Genomic DNA, 22,218 nt, shown 5'->3' with positions numbered 1-22,218 from the left:
ATGTCTTTGTAGTTATTGTACTTTCTTTGTAAGTTTATATAGAATTAAATTCTCTGTAGATATAAACGAATATTTGTAAGTTTCTTTTTCTTTGATATTTTTAGTTTTGTTATATTCATTGTATTATTTAAATTATTTATTAATAAATGTATGCAAATCGTAGACCGTTGCAATAGTAATTTTTATAAATTCACAAACATTGCAGAGGCGTAGCAGGGGGGGGGGAGTGCAGAGGGATGAATATTCCCCAAATGCCAAGATCCAGGGGCGCAAACTGAAGGAATTATCTATCACAATTAGGGGGTGCAAGTGTTTGTCTTCTTCTGAAAACTTTATCAATATACTCATTCATTTAAGAGCCACAATGGATAACTAGGATATAGCTAATATAGCCTCAGCCATGGGGGGGAGGGGGCTTCCCCCATGACTGAGGCTATAACGTTGTTATAGACAAAAATAATACGTTGTTAAAGACAAAAAAATAATAATAAAAGAAACTAATAACTGAAGTTATAATTAATTTTAAAAATATGATTACAAATTGTACTCGTGTCATCTACATTATTATTTAGATAATACGAGATTAGTCGGGTTTTTTTGTTTTTTTTTTTAATATAATAGTCCGGCAGACATAACTATGTTTGTCTGTAAAAAAATATATATCTAATATATCTTTTTGATTATAAATAATAAAAATGGTATTTGGCCATAGGGACCAAAAGTACGTACTAGTTTAGGCTATTGAAGGATTAATGAAAAAAAAAAAAAAAAAATTCAATTATATATAAAATAAAATGAATATATAAAAATTGCTTATTAAAAATTCACATCGAAATACATAAAACCGGCCATGTTATACTTTCATTCTCACTTCTAAATGACCTCTAGGAACACAAAATCTTTCTCAGTAAAAAAAAACAAAAAAACTACCTTCTCTGCAATGCTCAGTGGAGTAACAGTTTTAGCAAGGTCAAGGTATAATAATGTCTTTCCGGTTTGTCTTAAATGTCCCAATCTTTCTTTTACTCAATATCTCATGACACACCGAAGTAATCTCTGTTTATCTTCTCCCACTAGCTTGACGAGATTCGGAAAATGGGAAGAAACAGCTGTCAGAACCAAAGTAGTAATAATAATACAAAAGGAACATGACGCAAGAACTTCCTGAAGCGTGCTATATAATGAACAATCGCTTAATAGGACTTCCCCTTTAATTTTGACTTCGACAGCACACAAGGTTGTCCCTTTCCCTTCCTTTGGTAAGGAACCATTTTGATTATTTTTACCTAGTGCAGGTCAGAGGGCGTTCAAAACGTCTTCTAAAAAGAACATTATTATGAATTATATCAATTTATTAAATTATTATAATTGCAATTAATTAATAAAATTATGTTTATAAATGAAATATTCTGGCCTTTATAGATGAAATATTCTGATTGATATTATATAATTTAAAAGGACTGCTCTACCATTGGGTTTGTTCGTTAATTAATAGTGCCTAGTGTGCGCATATATAATATATTTTTAATGGCTGTATCTTGGGGATTCGATGGATTTAATTGCCAAAGGGTTTTATAACTTTCTTTTTGCAGTTTATTTCGTTTTATTTAGTTTCCCAAGATATGGTCAGATTATTTATTCTATTTCATTATCCGCGTGTAAAAATTTCTTTATTTTTACATTATGAAATAAATTGTGTACTTCTGTATAACCTTGTATTTAGTTGATGAGTAATTTTACATTTGTTTTACTGGAATAATATGAAGGACTCGTACTCCTAATTAAAGAAGTGCCATGGTAGAACTATTGTATTCATTAAACTTTTATATTAGACGTTAGCATATATAATGGCCTATTCTCTTCATGTCAGCCCGTCCGCATGTAATAACTCGACTCCTAATGGGTGAATATTCATAAAATGTTATATTTCACTTGTTTGGGAAAATCTGTTGAGCCATCCCAAATTTCAATTAAAGTTGGACAAATTATTATTTCTTTTTTCATATATCACATAGGGTATTCACATGGATATTGTTGGTTACCGTGCAATAAGTGAATGGGAAATATGGGGTAAGGAATGAGAAATATGGCGGATGAGTAGAAACGAAATGCTGTCGTTTCGAACATAAAAGCACTTTGTTCGTTTCTTTATATAAATCATGTATTATTATCTGCGTTAACATATATTCATAATGCCCCTATTGCAGGCCCACTCCTAACATTTTCAGGGCCGGGCCAAGAGTACAAATGGAGGCCCATGTACCATATGTCTAAATATTTAAAAGCTATAAATCAAGCTAACAAACTGTTAAATAAAATACGTTCTATCCTCCTACTTTGGTAAATATACCTTCATAACGACAAAATCGAAAAATATGTTTTTATATGACTGAATGATGGCAAAATATCAAAGATGACTAAATTTAATTATTATTGCGCATGTCGGGTGTTCTGTTGATGAGTAATAAAATAAAGACATACATAATTCATAAATTATGTATTTATTTTTCTTGCTTCATTTCAGCAAAATCACTAATTATGTTGTTATAATCAAGATTTTCACATAATTTGTGTTCTATTGACAGTAATGCCAAATTAGATATGCTTTCTTGAGTCATTGTAGTCCTTAGTTTTTTATTAATTTTAATTTGGAGAAATGCTGATACAGTAGCCAATGAAAATGTCAATAAAATTCGTAGATTTTTAGATTCAGCAATACTTAGATTCGGAAATGAACCATGAATTTTAAAAAGCATGTTAAGACATTGTAATGGGGTGCATTCAGCAACCCCCCCCCCCATTTTGAACGGCCCATTATCATAGGTTGCTCTCGACAATTTTTTAAATCAATGCCTAAAATTGAAAGTTGTTTTTTTTCAGTTCTCCACTTAAATCAAAACCTGTACCTTTTGCAGGTTCTGACTTAAGTGAACTCAAGTCAAGATTTATGTGGATCTGAACAGTGTTAATCATGAGAGCGGATGTTTAGGGTTACGGTCGCGCTGTTGCAGGGTCGCCGCGACCCTATGTGCCGCCAGTAAGCGAGATCAAATTTTCTACCCCGGATTACAAAATAAAAGAAGACGTAAATAAAATAGCATTCATTTATTAAAAGAGAACATAATTACAAAATATCTCACATATAAAACAACAAGCAAAAATAATCATTCTGAAATTCTGGAAATAAATTTTAAATTCTAAATCACCGTAATCATATTCTTATCACAATAATAAAATAAAAGGAAAATTATAATTTAAAAAAAAATTATACAAATTTATGTTTCCTTGCTTTAAGAAATGCGAATTTATTAATTAATTATTTCATTTGTTTATTTTTTCCAAAAGTTCATTTTCTATTGAAATTATTGCCAAATAAGAAAGTCTTGTTCAGACATTGTCGATCGTAAATTTTTTAAAATTAATTTTGAAAAACTCCGTTCACCTCAGGCAGCTGAAACGGGTAAAGTTAGAAAAATTCTAATAGTGCAACTGCTACATTTGGAAAAATATCTGTAAAATCGTTTTTAAAAATTTGTTGTAACAATTCAAATGGAGTAAATACAGTATTATCTTTAAGCGTAGCGAAGAATTTCTTCATACAGCTTAAGGGTAGTGAAGAAGAATTTCTTCATCACCATCATCATCCATTTTCAATCCACTGCAGGATGAAGGCCTCTCCAGCAACTTTCCAGTTCCTTCTGTTTTGTGCAATGGCCATCCATTTCCTACCCACAAACTCATGAATTTCATCTGTCCATCTCCGTTGTTGTCTTCCAGGCTTTCTTCTAGCTCCTCTTGGGTTCCCTTCTGTTATTTTCTTAGTCCATCTGTCATCATGTCTTCGGGCTATGTGTCCTGCCCAAGACTATTTTAGTTCTTTAGTTTTGATAAGAATGTCCTTTACTTCAGTTTGCTAATCCATGTGTTTCTCTTCTTATCTAACAGTCTTACTCCCAATATAATTCGTTACATTCTTCGCTGTGTAGTTCTCAACTTCTCTCCCGTTCTTTTGGTGAGTGCCCAAGTTTCACTTCCATGTCATGGTGGGGAGTATACATTGGTTCATTATTTTACGTTTCAGACAAATTGGGATATTACTCTTCAGTATGGGACTATATTTCCTAAATGCTAAATTTAAGGTGCATTAAATATGAATTATTTGTTTGGTTCACTGTATTTGGTTTTTTGTCTAACCTGCTGTTTGCTCACTCTCATAACCCAGAATCTGAAAATTACAGACATCAGAGGCCCTTGTGAAGCTAATAATTATAGAACAATTTTATCAAGTAGGGAATTTGTTTACGGCGTTGAGTGCGCCTTCACAAGGTCCTTTGTGTGTGTGCCATATTTGGGAAAACCACATCTACATGCACAGACCTACAAGTCTGTGCAGGACAATATATGTCGTCGCTCAAATTTACACAGACCGGGCCAGACGGCTATTCAGGCGGCCTGCGCTATATACACACGCTTCGGTTTGACTGCACAAACTTTGCCTGTGCAGGCAAGCCAGAGCGTCTGTAGGTACCCTAATGCATACGACATTGGTAGTAATACCGCCAAATTTGGATCCAACTGCAAATAACAGAGCTTATATCACCAAAACAGCCTTCATGCTAATTATTCAGCCACAGAACTCAGTCAACATTAGCATTCACATAATTATAACACTCAGATTCTGCAATAATATTAACAAAACTGAATTCCAGTTATAAACTATTATTAATTACACGAAGCTGTAGCCATTGAATGAATTTCCTACTGAACCTCACAAGATAACATGTAAAATTTCCGGGGCGCGCGCGCGCGCGCGCGCTAATCATGCACCACGGGAGCTAGAGTTAGCCATTATAACACTCAGAATTTCTTTCCCGATTAAATAAACCAACTGACCCTTGGTTCTTCTTATTCTTAGTTTCATAATCGTTAATTTTTATGTATGACGATTCAAGCGGAAAAGAGTGCACTTTTCCACCCTCGGGGGAATTTTTTTATATTTTTTAATTTCTTCATTATATTTTAACCATACGGATTAAGAGGTAAGTTTCGTGATATTTATAAGTAATGCTAAAAAACTGAAATCGTTTAGGGTTACGGTTGCGCTGAACGCCGCATCTTGAGTGACAGAGGCACTCAGGATGCGGGTGCCTCTGTCACTCAGGCACAGCGGCTGCACGGTCGTCGCGACCCACGTGAACGCGTGACTCGCAGAATTAGGTGCATTCAGACGTTTTATTCCTGTTTTCCTTATAAGATAAGGTGATATTCGTTTGGTTGTGTATGTCGTTCTTAACAATTATTTTATGTGATTTGATTCTGAATATTTCATTTTTTTCTCTTTTTTAATAATTTAATTTTTTTGTTTGAAAAGCGGGGTCCTCTAAAGCGCAAGGAATGAATGAAATATGAAGGATGCGCAATTGACCAGGTTGCCCTTGCTGAGTATTAAAGTTGGGACAAATAAGCTAAGGAATATATTTGTTGTTTTGGGATGGGGGGGGGGGGTATATTCCCATATGCCCTTTTTCAAAATTTTGAGAAGTGAATGATATATTAATGTAGATTTCTTTTTTTAACCACCTTTTTTCTGTGGATTTGTTTTCTATAATTTTTAGTGGGAAATGACAGATATATTTTTTTGTGAATAGTTCTTGTGGTTGTTTTTTCCCCAAATATTTTGTTTTCTAGATTGACATGTCATAACGGTGTCAGGAAAAAAATTTTTTTTTTTTGTGCCAAAAATCAATAATAATGGATATAACCCCTTATAATACCTTGTTTAAAAGTCGAAAAGGCAATGAATCGTTAATATAACACTTTTTAAAATTAAGAAAATTTTTTATTTTTTGATATTTGTCATAGATGAGTTATACAAAGCTCTGTATAACGACTCCCTCAGGGGAAATGAGGAAACGGTCGTTATATCGATTGTTCATAAAATAGCATTAGGTTAATGAAAAATTGGCCAGGACCAACCACATAGGACATTATAACGTGTGGGACGTTAAAAAGAGGGTCGCTATAAAGAGTTTAGACAGTATCAATGCATTCTATGTACTGTTGCAATATCAGATCTGTAGAGAGATGGAAAAGCGTGATTTTTTTGCTTTTGTGCAATTGCATTTAAAATATACATTATTTCGCCATTTAGTATGGATCGCCAGGAGCGTACCTAGGATATATGGTGCCTGGGTCCTAATGGCAATTTGGTGCCTGGGTGCCAATTTGAAAATATTATATCCATCTCTTACTTTAGTTATCATAAATCCATTGTATCTTGTCTTCCAGAAATTATGAAAATTTCCGAATGTTCAATAAAATATTTACAATACAAAAGGTGGTAAATATTTAGTTTAAGATGTACCCTTCAAAATGGCGGTGAGGAGAAGAGGGGGAAAGCAGTGATTAACGGATTGTGACTCTGCCCACTCACTTTGCCCCTCTTCACCCTACTTGCATGCGGCTGTCACATGAAATTGGAGCTGAAATTGAAGGAAAAGGAATGTGAAAAAGGCAATTGAAGTAGGCGTGGCCTCCACCCCTCAATCACTGCCGTGTCAGCGGGTCTAGAGAGGGTGCACCATAAACTAAATATTAGCCAAAATGGGGTATATAAAATTTCTTTCAATTCCTCATCATCAATAGTATCATTATTTTCTTTATTTAATTTAAAATTACTCTGTTGCATTAATAACTTATCCTTAATAATGTGTCACAAGGTAATTTTTTAAATGTGTTCTTACTTTCGATTTTGATTCCTTCAAATTCTTTCCACTTTAACATGCTCTCCATTTTAGCTTCATAATTTCCTTCAGAATTTTCAAATGTTATAGCATTGATAGAATAATTAATCTGCTTTTACTATAGTGATGCTGCGACTTTGTAAAGCTTCTGAAAGGTAAGAGAGAGCTCCTGCAGAATGTCAATCATTAGTGCTAAATCATTAAGAAATTCCAGATTGAAAAGTCGCTTTAATAATCCAGAATATTTAACTTCTGATTCAAAATGTTTGCACAAAGCGGGATAATTCCTCCAACCCTCAATTGCCGTCTGCAAGCTACAAGCTGCCCATTGTGGCCTGAACACATGACTGATCTTTATAGTTTCCATATCAAGTTCTTTAGCAATAATCCTTAATTTGCACTGGTTTTTTGGAGATTGGTGATATAATCATACAGTTTTTTTTTTTTTTTTGTAATTATTGCCTGTATGCTATTATATTTTGGAACATTTTCTTCAGAGTGAAAGCCTCAACGTGGTTTCCAAATCTGCCAACATTTCATCTTCAGAAAGTTTACTTAATATCTTAGTTGCCTCATTCACCCCCTCCACATTGCTACTCTCACTAGTTCTTTGAATACAGTCCAAAATGTCAGAGTCACACGGATATTCAGCTACTGTGACCATGTAAACATAGACAGGAGAAATTTACTGAAACACGTGTATGACTCACTTCTACGAAAAACATATGACTTCTTGGTGGAGTAAAGGGGAACCACAACACAGGTTGACCAGAGGCTATTATCTGTGTTGGGAATCTTCTTAATCCTCTGACTGGCTATGGAAAGCATATTGACTAGAGCGACTTCTCAGTATGTGACTCCATAGGTTTTACAGACACCATTAACATTGTGGGACGGTAATCCCTTTCACCCTTAATTTGCACTTTCTAATTACCTAAATTGTCGTCTTCTTTTTTTTTTTTTTTTTTTTTTTTTTATGAAAACCCCAAACACGTCTAAAGGCCAGAGGTGAGAACAATGCATACAAAGGTTTCTCATGATCCATCATTCTACAGAAATTATTTAAAATGTTTTCGTAGAAACCATGGGGAATTTTAAAAAATTCGCTATGAAGAAGTTCATCAAACAGAGGTTGGACTGTAATTAACTCAAAAATGAAGCAATTTTAAATACATAACTGGTCGATTGCACCATTAAAATATTGGGGATGGGGCCCCGCTCGCCCCACCATAGTTCCAGCTCTGGATACTCGATAATTAAATTCAGGATTTCATTTGTAAAATAGGTGATCGTTCAAACAATGTGCTCGCAAATTTTCAAAAAAAGTAACAATGGGCTCTCGCAAGCCCACTATAGCTCACCACTGGCTATAACTAATTTAAAACTGCATGGACATAACGGTGCAGTGTAAGAACATGTCATGTAAACTGTGATAGTGCAATACATATCATACCGTTTAGGCACCTATTAGTTTAGTGTAATATTCCCAAATTAAATTGAATTTAAACAGAAATCATGCCTCAGTCTAAAGCAGCAAACCACCTAGATCAAAGTAGCAGGAGCACTGTGCTCGGGGAGAATTGAAGAGGCAGTTCTTCTATGAATCATAGCCTTACAAAATGTGCTGTTCATGCAATGTTTGCAGATACTCTAAGGGGCCATGGATACAGCTTAGAGGATACTTTTGTGTAATCAGTGCAAAAAGTATGAGATTAAGTGAGAACCCGGTTCTGAGAGCTTGAAGAATGGGGTGTACGCCCTCAAAGGAATTAAAATGGGGGACTAACAAGCACTCAGCTGTCCATCTCAATGCCAGAGTCCCACTTGTGCATCAGGCAACACTGTAGAAATACCCAAATCAGAATGCTCTGGTCCCACAAGACGTAGTTACTGTTGGTGGCTCTATTGTCAGGGAAATATATTGTACAAAAAGGATAGATGTAATAGGTCAGAGTATTTCTGCCATGTGCAAAATGACATCTGACGTAGTACAGCAGATGTCATCATTTAAAGGCAACAAAGGCGATATTTTTTACACATTGGCACTAATGATATTAAGAATAAAGCTAAGGACTTTTACAACGAGTACTGGGCAATGTTGGGAAAAAGTCACGAGTTAGGATTAACTCACGACCGGATGGATGAGATAATGGAGATGCTGAAGGCTGCAGGCGAGGCAGGGATAGCATGGACATACACTGTTCCGTAAAATCTGGGATGAGAGACAGGTGCTGAAGGACTGGAAAGAAGGTTTGATCATCCCGTTGTTCAAGAAGGGAACAGGAAAAAGTGTTCCAATTATAGAGGCATCACATACGAGTAAGCTGTATGAGAGTGTTAGAGCGGAAGATAAGGGGAACGATTGAAAATAGGATGGCCGACGAACAGTACGGTTTTAGGCATGGCAGATCGATGGTGGATTTAATTTTCTGCATCAGGCAACTGATGGAAAAGTGTTATGAACACAATAAAGAATTATGGATGGCATTTTTGGATATAAAGTTTAATGCCGTAAAGAGAGAAAGTGTGGGAGGTTTCGAGAAACTTGTGGATAGAGGAACATCTTGTGGAGAGAACTGAGAATATGTCACCAATACAGCGAGCAAAGTAAGAACAGTGGTGGGGTTGACGGAGAGCTTCAAAACAACATCAGGTTTGAGGCAAGGAGGCATCCTGTCACCACTACTGTTCATAGCTGTGGGGAATGATGTGCAATGTAGAGTGGTGGAACAACTTGGACAGGAGCAGATGAACGTCATGCTCTTTGCAGATGACCTCTGCATATGGGGAGAGAGCAGGGAACAAGTGTAACGACAAGATATATGGGCTAATATGGCCAATGAATTTGGACTGGTTTTCAGTCAGGAGAAGAGTGAAGTAATGGTTCTAAAGAGGAGTGGGGAGCTTGATGGATACATTACAATAGAAGGTATCCGGCTAAAAATGGATAACAACTTCAAGTATCTAGGAAGCACCATTACAAAGACTGGAGTAATAGACGAAGAAATAGGTAGAAGGATACAAGCGGGTGGGAATTTCTTTAGGCAGACAAGATCTCTGATCTGGAACAGGAACATACCACTGAAGTGCAAGAAGGCTATATATCGGGCCTATTATGTACCAATTCTGACATATGCATCTGAAACTTGGGCTAAGCAGAAAAAGGATGAAAGCAGAATTCATGGGGCAGAAATGAAATTTTTGAGAAGCATAGCCAGCCAGAAAGACGACGTGACAAAATCAGGAATGATGTGATTAGGGAGAGAATTCAGGTTTAAAAACTCCAGAATAGGATTGAAAGGTCCCGTTTGAAATGGTTTGGACATGTCGAGAGGATGAATGAGAGTTGTTTGCCAAGAAGAATGTTTGATTTACAATTAAGGGACAAAAGACTAAGGGGGGAGACCAAGAATGAGATGGCAGGACGTGATAAAGACCGATGTCATTAAGAAAGGAGGAAATTGGAGTGAAATCAACGACAGAAAGAAATACATGGACAGGGCATGGTGGCAAGGCTTCATATGTCGACCCGTGGAATAGCAGAATGATGATAGATGATGATGATGAAATTCAAATTACAGGGGAAGAGGGTTAGACTAGACTGTAGGAAGTTTTCTTTTAGCTAAATGAGCCAATTACTGTAACAAGTTGCCTCTGCAGGTAATTAAGGTTAACAGTTTGATGAAATTCAATAGTCAAATGAATAGTTACCTACATTGGAAAGGAAGAGCATAACTTGTATTTTCTTACCTACTTTTTTTTTGGCTGGTGCAGAATTGATATCAAGTAGGATTCGACCACTTCCTAGTATGAAAATCGAATTTTGTGTAAACAAAAAACAATAAAATAAATCTTAATATTAACTGTATAGTTTCCTTGCACTATATGGCTAATATTAATAATAATATTTACACTACTATGAATAAATTACAAAAAGTTAACAATGAATAAAATAAATTTTTTATGGTGCAGTTGTGACCAAAATAATTTTACCAAGTGACCTGCAAAACTTCTGACTCTGATTATAAATAAAGTAATCCAATTATTAATTATTTTCATATATTAAAAAAACATATATTGAGAAACTACACATAACACAGCATTTTCTCATTTTCTTTATGTAAAAATTACAGTACTTTTTTCAGCTAATATTAATTCTGATCCTTTTCCTTCCAGCAGCCATGGATGCCTGTACTAAAATATTGTTTGGGATTTTCCTTGTTCCTTGCATTGTGATCTATGGAGCACCAACTAAAGATGTGTCTATGCAAATAGCTGAAGCGAGCAATATTTTCTCTTTAAATTTACACAAGCAGCTAGCCTCCGAAGGGGGGAATTTATTTTATTCACCAATTAGTTTATCTACTGCATTAGCCATGCTGTTTTATGGGGCTCGAGGAATGACAGCTGCAGAAATGCGAGAAATTTTAGGTTACAAGGAAGTTGGCATCTCTGATGACAGCATTCACAACAGTTACAAGAATATGCTCTCACTCATAGAAAATACTCACGATGAATATACTTTGAATGTAGCTAATGCTGCCCTTTTTCAGAAAGAATTAGAGATCATGCCCGAGTACAGAGAGGGTCTTGCTAATATCTACAAAGCAAACGTACAAAATGTAGACTTTGCAGGAAATGCAGACTATGCAGTGGATCAACTTAATTCTTGGGTGAAAACTAAAACTAACAATAAAATTGAAAAGCTTGTGGACACTTTGGATCCCTCAACTGCCTTTGTAATCCTCAATGCTGTCTACTTTAAGGGCACTTGGTACACACAGTTTGAGCCTGAAGACACAAAAGAACTCCCATTTTACAATAATGGAAACAAAGCAGAAGAAAAGCTCGTACCTACCATGAAGATGAAAAAAGCAAAATTCTTTTATGCCGAGACCAGTGATATGCAGGCAATTGAGTTACCATATGAAGGTGAAAATGTAAACATGTGGATCTTTCTCCCTAAGTCTCTAAATGGATTACCTAGTTTGGAGAGCAAGCTGACAGCTGAGTATTTGCAAAGCATTAATCAAAGTTTCTATGAAATGGAGTTGAATATGATCACCCTTCCAAAATTCAAACTGGAATATGAGAATGAGCTTTCTGAAGTGTTAAAATCAATGGGATTGAAGAAACCTTTCCTTAATGCTGATTTCAGTGGAATTAGTCAAGATGCTAGTCTTCTCTTATCTCAAGTTGTACACAAGGCAGTGATAGAGATTAATGAAGAAGGAAGTGAGGCAGCTGCAGTCACTGGATTGATATCAAATAGGATTCGACCACTTCCTAGTATGAACATTGAATTTCTTGTTAACCACCCCTTCTTATTCTTCATTGTAGATCACAGGACTGGAATGATTTTATTTACAGGAAGAGTGAACAACCTCTAAAGAACTTTTGATGTGAAAGTTTATTATACGAATATCAAAATGTGTAATATAAAAGTTATTTTCAATCTCTTTTTGTACAGATTTGTCATAAATTATCAATATATTCATGTAAATCTCACTTTTTTTCACTGGCTAATTTCAGGGATGAACTTACATCTAGACCAGGGGTTCTTAATCTTTTATGTGCAGTCACCTCCCTGCCAATCTGTCCCTTCTAATTTTTTTCTGTCACCTCATCTTCCTTATTCTGTTTTAAAAATTTGTAAATGAAATACTGTACATTAGCAGAAAATTTAATTTAAAAAGACCTTTGCTCATCCTCTAGGGAGATGAGCCTCCCTGTTGAAGAACCACTGATCTAGACAAATGAATACACTTCCTAGGATATGTAATTTGGTAGGTCCCATAAATTAGTGTTTTGGATGCCATTATTAACAAATTTTTTGAAGAACCCCTCTCCACAGAAGTCTGCTTATAGAGTTTGTCTCAGGTCTGCAAATTTGTAATTGCATTCCTGACTAATTTTGTAAACTGCCCTTTTTTAGGTTGGTCTTCCATCAATGTAGAAGTGCCTGAGTACACAACCTTTTTCGGCTAGAAGTCAAAAGAGACAAAAATGCTAAAGGTTGTGAGCCTCGTGGATTCTCACAAACCTATGAGAACAGGCTTGTGAGAATTTGTGCCAATGGCTGCAAGAACAATAGTTTTACATTAATTATGCATTTTTTGAAATAGAATTTTATTTATTTTAATCAACATATATATTGACAGTTTAATTTTTTACATTTAATAATTAAATTCAAAAAACATATGGGTTAGTGCATTTGTATCATTTTTACACATAGCCACCTACAAAAGTAGACAAATTGGCATCATTTTAATTACATCACATATTGTGAATACCTTCACAATTAGTTACCATATTTTACACTACCTCCAATAAGTATCGCTTCACCAGTGGAGAAGACTGATGTTACTTATTCTCGGCAGATACCACCACCCAGACGGCACCGTTTCGAAGCTTATTCGCCTCTCTTTGGTGGGTGGGCAGATACCCTTGTGTTGCAATAGTAACAACCCAGTTATGAAGTAAAGGCTACATATAAAAACGTTGCAACTGCACTCACCCATACATTAGTCATACTGCCGCATAGCTTGATGCTCCTGCCCAAGAATGCTTTTATGTCTCAAATTCAAAAATCCAACATTTAATAGTGTTGGATTTTTACATGATAATAATAACATTCTTATTACATGGTTATAAAAATATTGTTAAATAATGAGGAAAATACATGTTAGTTTTAAAATGGGGGGCATAACACTTAAAGAGTTGCCTACATGACAATAGGATGCACATACAAAGGAATACCCATGACTTAAGATGTGCAACTATAAAATAATAAACAGATTTTTACTATACACCTTGTATTACAATTACGAGAGCACCACTGCAAAGCATTACCAATAACAAAAAAAAAAAAAGGTAAACTGCAGCCGTTATCAATCCACTGCAGGGTGGAAGCCTCCTCAACTATTCATGTTAAGGGAAATGGACCACGATCTGCCACACTGGTCCACTGCTGGTTGGCAGATCAACCATATTTAGCAGTCAGGGGGGTTGAACCAATGCCTACTCAAAGAGTATGCTACTGCACTCCCGTTCCCAATCACTCTGCTAAAATATTTTACTTTATCTTAAAAAGGAGTAATCTTGTGCTCCATTGAGTTTTTGGCCAGTTTTAAAAGATTTAAATAAAGCAGGGGATTCATCAGGGGGGAGCAAACTGTAACTGAATAGCATTCTTATATATATATATAGTGCACAAAATAATGGAAACATTTGGGTATCAGATTATTTAAATTATTTAAATGACATACATGAAAAGCAGTATGCACTGCAACATAGGTGACTGGTTGGTGCAACAAGCAACTTGTGGTCTTTAATATAAGAGACTGCACCATGAGCCCATTAGCACCCCCTTACTGACTTTGGTAGGTGCTATCATTTTTCCATCCACTTCTTATGTGGAAATTTTTTTTTAGGGTATATCAAAAGCATCACCTAAGTTAATATTTAAATAATAATTAAATATACTATTTACAAATACTGATTTTAACTACTTATATTCAGTTTACAATAGGGGTGTTGTAAAAGTAGGATACATCTAGATCTCCCTGGTTATTCTCCTTCTGTGTCAGTTTTCCTGGCACAGGAGTCAATTTTCCTGGCACAGAAGGATAATAACCAGTATTTATATGGTGTAATGGTGTCATTAAAACCATATAAATTTAAGAGATATATGGAAAGGAAAACTCCAAACTTGTCTTGAGATCTTTAAGATACTTGTAACAAGCTCGTGCCAATATGCATAGCTATAAAATGCCTATGAAGTACATCTATTTGCCCAAATTAAAATATTAATATGATAAAGCAATAACAAAACTAAAAGTATCTTAATGCTTTAAGTGGAGAATGATTTTTCTTCATTAAAAACAAAGTTCACAGTTGCTGCACTATCTCAAAATCATTTATGTAGCTAAGAATAGAGAATGCTACTTCATAAAATATGAATTAGTTGACAGTCTGTCCAGAATATTTCGCCTACAATTTGATTTTGCAAATCCCTAAATTAGTGTGTCTGCTTTTATTGGCCATATAAATAAAACTGTTCGTTTTATTATACATATTCAGCAGAAAACAATTTGCACCTTTTTAATTACATTTTTACAGAGTTAATACTCATTTCAACATCGTGGAGATGGGCAAATGCCTAGGAGCCACCAGTAATACCACAACACACACTTCAACATACAGGGTGTCCAGAAAGTCACTGTGCATCTGTATAAAGAAAATGTGCACTGAAAGACAGCTCCATTGTTGATTGAAACACTGAAGTGACCTTCCCTCTTCCCATCCATTTACTTCCCCACTTTTGTAGCATTTTTTGTAGCACCTGCCAAAATATGCATGATCAAGACTTTTAAGCCTACCTAGATGCAAATAAAATTCTGTCCCTCTCTACTAGATAAAAAGGTTCAGAAATGCTGTAATCATTTTGCTGTTGCTTCAGCATATGTAAAGGTCTCATTATTACTATTTATCATCCCTGGGAGCTAAACATGATCGTTTCCAGGCTTTAACATGATCTTGGTCCTTTGGGCATAGTCTAATTATCAACTAGTAATATGAAATAAATGCTGCTTAATCATCCAAACTATTTGAATAAGATGGATATGAAGATAATACCCCATTGGTCAAATTTCAATATTCCCTCATAAGTAATTCTAAACCTTTGTAGCACATAACTGTTTTGTTTCACTATACGTGGATTTGTTGCAGTCAAGAATGGATTTACAGGATCCAGTAGCACTGTGGATTTAGGATGCCTAAAGCAACACAATTATCCCTGCAACTGTATTTTTAGGGCACTTAAAAATGTGTGCTAGGGTTCCAGACTACCCAAATCTGTCAATATTTGCAGTGTTGGAGCTTTAATACAAAAATTAGGTCCTACATATAAAATAGGTAACTACAGACTTGAAAATCTGACTTAGAGAAAATTAAGTAGTCCATACTTTGGGCAAGGTCATGTGAACAGGAATACAAGTGAGGCCCTGGGGGGCAAAAGTAAAAATAAAAATAAAATGATGGAAGAAAGCAGTTACAACTGGCCATTGTTTTGTTTATGATATTCATTAATTTTAGGGTTTTCATAATTACAAATTTTATTTCAATGTTTTCTGTGATGAGGGCGGGATGGCATAGTTGGTAACAAATTTGGCATGCTACTTCAACAATACTTTAACTAAGTTTCCTTATTATCCACAAATTAATATTAAAAATATTAATTTGTGTATAATTAATATTAAAGTAAAAAACAACAACACACAAATGAAGATTAAAATGATTTAGAGATAATTATACTGTTATGGTCATCACCGAACAGTGCAGTTACATTACCAATACAGCATATTGGGTTTGACCAATGATTATGTAGGGGATGTATTCACTATCTATATTACCTATAACATGAAGGTTCAGAAACTGATGCAAGAACAGAGGCGGACTGGATCAAAAATTCTTACTGGGGAAGACAAATAGAATGTATCGGATGTCAGAGTGTAATACTGAAAATCACACCGGCCACCGACCCACCGGGGTTTCCCCGGTAAGTCTTATGGCCAATTTGCCTCTGTGCAAGAAGGATATGGACCTGCTAGAAAACAATACAAAAGACATCAGTGAGAATTCATATGGTTCAAAGTTTATTCTGCTTATAGTGGAAAATTTCAGTTTCATAATAAAAACCCTTTTTCTGAAGGTGTTAGAACCTATAATACTTAGTACCCGCTTAAGTTGGAACGGTGCTTAGAAATAAAAGTATAGTCATGATTCTAGAAGATTCTATCTCCACTCCTCCCCACTGCAAATTGCACCTATAGAAATATATATATATATTTTTATATAAAAGAAATCAACAACAAAAGCATATTTTGGACTAATATACATTCTAGGAACATATTGTGGCAAAGGATATTTGCAAGTAATTTTTTTGTTTTTTTATTTAATGTACACAGTGATGGGGAAAAAAAATAAGCCACCACTTTCCATTAAAAAATAGAGGGTTAGCTTTATTCATCCAGTGTGAATAGGTAATTAATAACACTTTTTTTTCTTTTTTTTTTGCAGCAGGTACAAGTATTTAAACATACAAATTTAAATAGGCAAAAATTAACAAAAGGGTCATTTTAATCATAAATTTTCACAGAAGGTGCAAAATCCTTTATCTATATATTTTTTTAATTATAAAAAAGGACATTTTTTCCATTAATAATAAATCTTCTAACAGCCAGCAATCAAAATTCTGGTCCACTTTTATAAACCAACTGCATGGATAATAAAAAAAACCTATTTTTGCTAAACAATTTCTATTATGCATTGTTCAATAAACATAATAAAAAATCGAAATATTCCAATTTATATTTCCATATGTGCTTGACCCTTGACGTGTATGACAGATTTTTCAAAAAAGTGCATTCCCATTAATAATACTTGTTTCTCAGTTCTCAACTATCTCTCTGGACAGTATTTGCAAAAGAAGAATAAACTTCAAAAAAATCCTTTTAACTTAAGACTATGTGGAAAACTGAAATAAAAAATATTAGGGCAAGTATCATCCTGCTATGATAACTGAAAAAACTGAGTCAATTTTGCATTGTATACGTCCATTTCTTGCAGATACTGATCTTATTACAACTCAAATTTATCCCATTGCTTTGGAGGTCTGCCTCTCTTTTAATTTACACCATACAGGTATGTACTTACATTTATTGAAACATTTTGTATAGATATATATAAGCCAAAAACTTCATTAGGAAAGTTATTGTAAATGTAGGATGAAAAAAAAAAAAAAATCAATGTGAAACTTGGCACTGCTTGTTTTCGGCCAACTTGTAATCTGGTATATAACTTGAGTTTCCTACTCTTAGGCAGTCATCTAAATGTGAGTCTGTAAGTCTTAACTGGAACTTGGATTTCAGTTGTTTTGTGTTTGCAAAAAGCGACTCGAAAGGATACATCGAAGCAAAGTAAGAATATATTTCTAGGGCACATTTTCTTAACAATGGATACCTATTTTCATCAACTAATTTCCAAAAGTTTTCATCGTTCCAATGTGATTTTAAAATAATATCATTTTGTATATTTATTATTTCCAGTTCCAAATCTTCAGAGTTACTGATGCTAAAGTAATTTGCAATAGGAACAAGCGTATCGCTGTTCATAAAATTGAAGGGATTACACAAGAATGTTACAACTGGTTCCAATTCGGAAAACTGATGAAACCTAGAATTAAATTCTTCCGAGAGAATTTCAATGTATTGTATGAATGGTGCAGTGGTAACATGTTCATCCGTCAGATTTTCAACAATATATTTTAAATTTGGAAAGTGCAATATTGAATTTCTTGCTAGATGAGATTTCAACAGTGCTAAGTAACTTTTAAATTTATTAACTGACTGCATCATTTTAATAATGTGACAATTTTTTCCTTGCATCTCTAAATTCAGTTCATTCAATTTTACAGTTATATCAGTAAGAAAGCCAAAATCTATCAGCCAAGCTCTATCATCCAGCTGTGTATAATATTCATTTCTTGCCATTAGAAATTCTTTCACCTCGTTTATGAGACCTAGAAATCTCACAAGTATTTTGCTGCTACTAAGCCATCTAAAGTCTATATCTAAGAGATCAACATATTCAACTTCATCTTGTAAAATCAATTTCAACAAGCTATGTTGCATTGATGTGGCTCTTATGAAATTTATTATTTTTGCTACAATTTCTATAACATGTTCAAATCGAAGAACTTCTGTAAATGTTTCCAGATCAATAATGCTGTGATTGGAAACAAATTTTGGAAATAAGGGATCTTCTTTACATAGAGCAATAAAACCATTTTTACAATCTCTCATTGCAGGTGCACCATCTGTAATAATCGCAGTCAAATTTTGTAATGGAATGTTACTTTCTTGGACATATTTTTTGAAGGTTTCATAAATATCTTCACCACTTTTTTGTCCTTTTAATGGAAGAATTTTTAGAAATTCTTCTTTGGAAGAAAAATCATTAAACAACATCTTCACAATGATAGCCAAATGAGAAGGGTCCGCCATAAGTTGCAATGAGAAGAAAACACATTTCTGTAAGTCACCTGCCAATTGTGATTCAATATTTGCTGCAATAACTTCAATTCTTCTCGAAACTGTCCTTGTTGATAACTGAATCGTATTTATCGCCGAAATGATTTCATTTTTATTTTTAAAACTTTGGAAAAGTGAGTCGGCAACTGTCAACATGGCTTCTTTTACAATCTCACCATCTTCAAAAGGTTTTTTCCTCTTAGCCAACAAATGTGAAATTTTATATGAAGCAATCATTGCACTTCTAGATTCCGGAATTGGCTTCTCATAAACTATTTGATGTTTAGTTATATTAGATTTCATATCGGAAATTATTTTTTTTCTGATCTCAGAGTTTATAGGGAAACAACTATTAAAATTTTTGTGGAGTGTAGTAAAGTGTCTTTCGACATTACTTTTCTTTGGAAGCGCAACATTGGCATGGCACAACAAACAAGTACACTTTTCGTTTAAATAAATAAAACAAAATTGTTCCTCCCAGTCACTATTGAAGTAATACGTCCTTTTCCTCCTGTTACTTGGCATGTTGATTAGAAATATGTAATCACACGCGAAGAATTGTCAATCAATTTTTTTTTTCCCTCAGCAATGACGCGCCATTGATGGAAGGGGGGAATACTGACGGAATATGGGGTACACGAACGCAGATCGTAATGTAGAAAAGTTTACCTACTAGACCATAAATTAGGCAACAGTCTCCAATCAGTGCGCACACTTCATCACTTTCAAAATAACGAATTATACTTTCGTCATGAGTACAGTACTTTGAAAAAGTTTATTCACCAATACTACCCACAAGGCTGGCGGACGACTAGTAAACGTCATGTGGGCGCCGTGTTGTCGACTTCTAACTTCACTTCTTTTTTTGATGTCTCAATTTTCGACCTTGTGTCCTGGGGGTCCATTAACGATCTTTCGAAACCATTCAATGCAATGTCCCGGTTTCAGAAAAAAATGCCATTCGTGTAAATATACAGGCGTGAATTTACAACGTCAAGAAAAATGACAATACTTATTTTTCAATACAGACAACACTATTATTATTATTATTATTATTATTGATAGCCATATGGTGCAAGGAAGCCTAAGGCTTATGCTGCACCAGGGAAAAAAAAAAGTTCCTGAGTGAGAGTGAGAGAGAGAGAGAGAGTCAAAAGTAGAAGGGAATCACCAAGAAAGAGAAGAATGATGATATCCAGCTCAGGACCCTGGGTGTGCCAAGTCCATACTCACTAGATGTGAGCCCCCTCCCCCCGGTTTTTGAATGAACGTTTCTTCCCTGCCCCTGATAATTTTTTATTCGGAAATTTGGTGACTTTAATTTCACTTATCAGACCAGTTGATCAATCAGTTGAATTCGGTTAATAACAATGATTACACACAAATAAAAAAAATAATAATAATATTTTAAAGTCTGAAAAATGTCTTTTTAATTTGTTCTTAAATAAGTCTTTATATTCTAGCAGCATGGACATACTGTTTATAACTATGAATATTATCATTTGCCATATTTTGCAGTCAGTGGGAACCACTACTACTGTACTTCTGCATTGAACACTTGACCATGTCAAGTTATGATTAATGGATATTCTTCAGATTGGTATAACATCAGGATTGGGGTCCCTCAAAGATCAGTTCTGGGACCGCTGTTGTTTCTTATTTTTAAAAATGACATCGATGAAGGGATAGAAGGCACAATGTCAAAATTTGCAGATGATGTAAAGATTGGCAGAATCGTTAATGATCAGTACCAAGCAGCACTCCTTCAGGATGACTTGAACAGACTTCAAAGATGGTTAGAGAAGTGACAGCTATGTTTTAATGCTGCTAAATGCAAGGTCTTAAACTTGGGGTGGGTTTGAATTAAAAACAATGGAGGAGGATAGGGATCTAAGAGTTACAATATGGACAGATATGAAGTTTTCTGAGCAGGGTAAACAGGCAGCCAGGAAAGCCCATGGTGTCCTATTAAATTTATTGAACATTATCCTGTAGAGATAGGAAGGTCATAGTCCCACTGTACAAGACAATTATAAGGCCACATCTGGAATATTGTTTTCAAGAATGGAGGCCTTTTCTGAAAAAGACATTGAGCTTCTTGAAAGGGAGCCAAGACTGGCAACTCGAATGGTGATATTGGCAGAAGGACGACTGCATGAGGAAAGATTCTGATTATGTGGGCTGCAGAGCTTGGCAACCAGGCACCTCAGAGGTAACCTGAATGAGGTTTACAAGGCTCTGAAAGGGATTAGTAAAATGAATGAAGGTGGAATTCTCACTGTTATAAATAATTCCAGAAATAAGGATTATAAATTCAAATTACAGGGCTTGAGGTCTAGATTAGATTGCAAGAAGTTTTCTTTTAGCCAGTGGGTTGTTTATTGCTTAAACACATTGCTGTCACAGATGGTTGAGGCTGATAGTTTAAATAAATTCAAAGGTCAACTTACCCGTGTGAAGAGGGAAGCACATAATTTGTGTTTTCTTATCCACTTGTTTTTTGTTTTGTTTTTTTTGCCACTGCAGCAAAAGCCTATAGCTTCCTTGCACTATATGGCAAATATTATTACTAATATTACTATTACTATATCATCAATGTACTGATATCAAAATAAAAGCGTTGTCTCAGTTTGTCCATTAGTAAATCCAGCAACCCTACCTTTGATTTCCATTTTATGTTGAATACAGTTTGAAAATGGCCACCGCTGTTTCTGTTCTTCAACGTACAGTCTTGTACATTTATAAAAGATCTTTTGAGTAAACTTTTTGCATATTCTGATATAAATAGCAGCATCCACAGTTTCAGAAAATAATGCTACACTGTGTTTATAGTTATTTTTTGTAATACATTTTAGTTTCTAGTGTCCTTCCAGTCACAAAAAAACATTTATCCACGACCTAAAGTAACTAATATAATTTTTAATCAAATAACATTACATGGTAGGTGAATTCATTAACAATTAGAACTATTTCAATATCTATGTTGAAATAGTACTCTGCTTTTTTATTCAGTTGCTGCATTGGGCCTATTAATAGGAATTTATTATACACATAATGACAGTTATGTATCTGATGGGAAACTTTTATTCCAAATACCACCTGGCTGCTCATTTAAATGCAGTACATTTATTAACAAACTGAAAAAGGGTTGCTAATTAAGACTACTAGTTGTCTGACGAAGGAACTAAATAGTTTTGAAAGCAGTCACAGGGGAGTGCTTTCTGCATTTTTAATGAACAACAGATTTACCTCTCAAGCATTATAGAACTCGTGGTTGCGTAATGCTTAAGCATAGCATATACAGTATGATAAAATAACATTTTAACAACCAAGAAGCTGGTCCCATTTTCACTCTCGCAGTTGGGACTTGTTTTATCACATAT

General features: G+C 34.7%; 1 protein-coding gene across 1 annotated transcript in view; it reads left to right on the top strand.

Moving 5' to 3' along the window:
* The first annotated feature begins 1,153 nt into the window (after positions 1-1,153).
* Positions 1,154-22,218, top strand: part of LOC150075625 (uncharacterized) — a 73,233-nt gene continuing 52,168 nt past the window's right edge. The window contains exons 1-2 of the mRNA XM_090388596.1: positions 1,154-1,259; positions 10,923-12,129. Coding sequence (XP_090244722.1) covers positions 10,925-12,129 — 1,205 coding nt within the window. The 5' untranslated portion in view covers positions 1,154-1,259; positions 10,923-10,924. The remainder of the gene's footprint in view (positions 1,260-10,922; positions 12,130-22,218) is intronic.

This window comes from Mastigoproctus giganteus, chromosome 14 (assembly GCF_048544385.1).
Source record: "Mastigoproctus giganteus isolate SK-2022 chromosome 14, ASM4854438v1, whole genome shotgun sequence".
NCBI classification, from domain to species: domain Eukaryota; kingdom Metazoa; phylum Arthropoda; class Arachnida; order Uropygi; family Thelyphonidae; genus Mastigoproctus; species Mastigoproctus giganteus.
This window is presented reverse-complemented; position numbering and strand designations above follow the sequence as displayed.